Source organism: Nanorana parkeri, unplaced genomic scaffold (assembly GCF_000935625.1).
Source record: "Nanorana parkeri isolate BGI_ZX_2015 unplaced genomic scaffold, ASM93562v1 scaffold3569, whole genome shotgun sequence".
Lineage (NCBI taxonomy): Eukaryota > Metazoa > Chordata > Amphibia > Anura > Dicroglossidae > Nanorana > Nanorana parkeri.
Window position 1 is genome coordinate 27,448 of NW_017309837.1, and position 364 is coordinate 27,811.

The 364-nt window shown below is 56.3% G+C and overlaps 1 protein-coding gene across 1 annotated transcript in view; it reads left to right on the forward strand.

Annotated features, from left to right (window-relative positions):
- Positions 1-364, forward strand: part of LOC108803285 (hydrocephalus-inducing protein-like) — a gene marked incomplete at both ends in the record, with an annotated part of 42,796 nt that overhangs the window by 27,258 nt on the left and 15,174 nt on the right. The window contains one exon of the mRNA XM_018575115.1: positions 198-339. Within this exon, the coding sequence (XP_018430617.1) occupies positions 198-339 (142 nt within the window). The remainder of the gene's footprint in view (positions 1-197; positions 340-364) is intronic.

Genomic DNA, 364 nt, shown 5'->3' on the forward strand with positions numbered 1-364 from the left:
AGGTGTGGCCCCCCCCGGGGGGGGGGGTGAGGGGGAGGGGGGGACAAACATGGCGGCCCCATTGGGAAGTATTCACCCGCTGGTGGGAATCTGTTCAGTGGAGGGGAATCATTCATTATCTGAATGTCATTGGTGACCCTGAGATAGAATGTCCTTGTTGTACCGAGGAAGAGCTGACATATTGCTTGGATGTTCAGAACAGGAAGAGCTGCGTGCTCAGGCCCAGGAGAAAGCCAACATAGAGGACATGGACGAGGAGGAGTATGACCGCTTACCAGATGAGGAGCGCGCGCGCATCGATCGGCTGCGTCTGCAGGCTCTGCGCCAACGCAAGAAAAGGTCTTCATTGCCTCTCTTCACATTC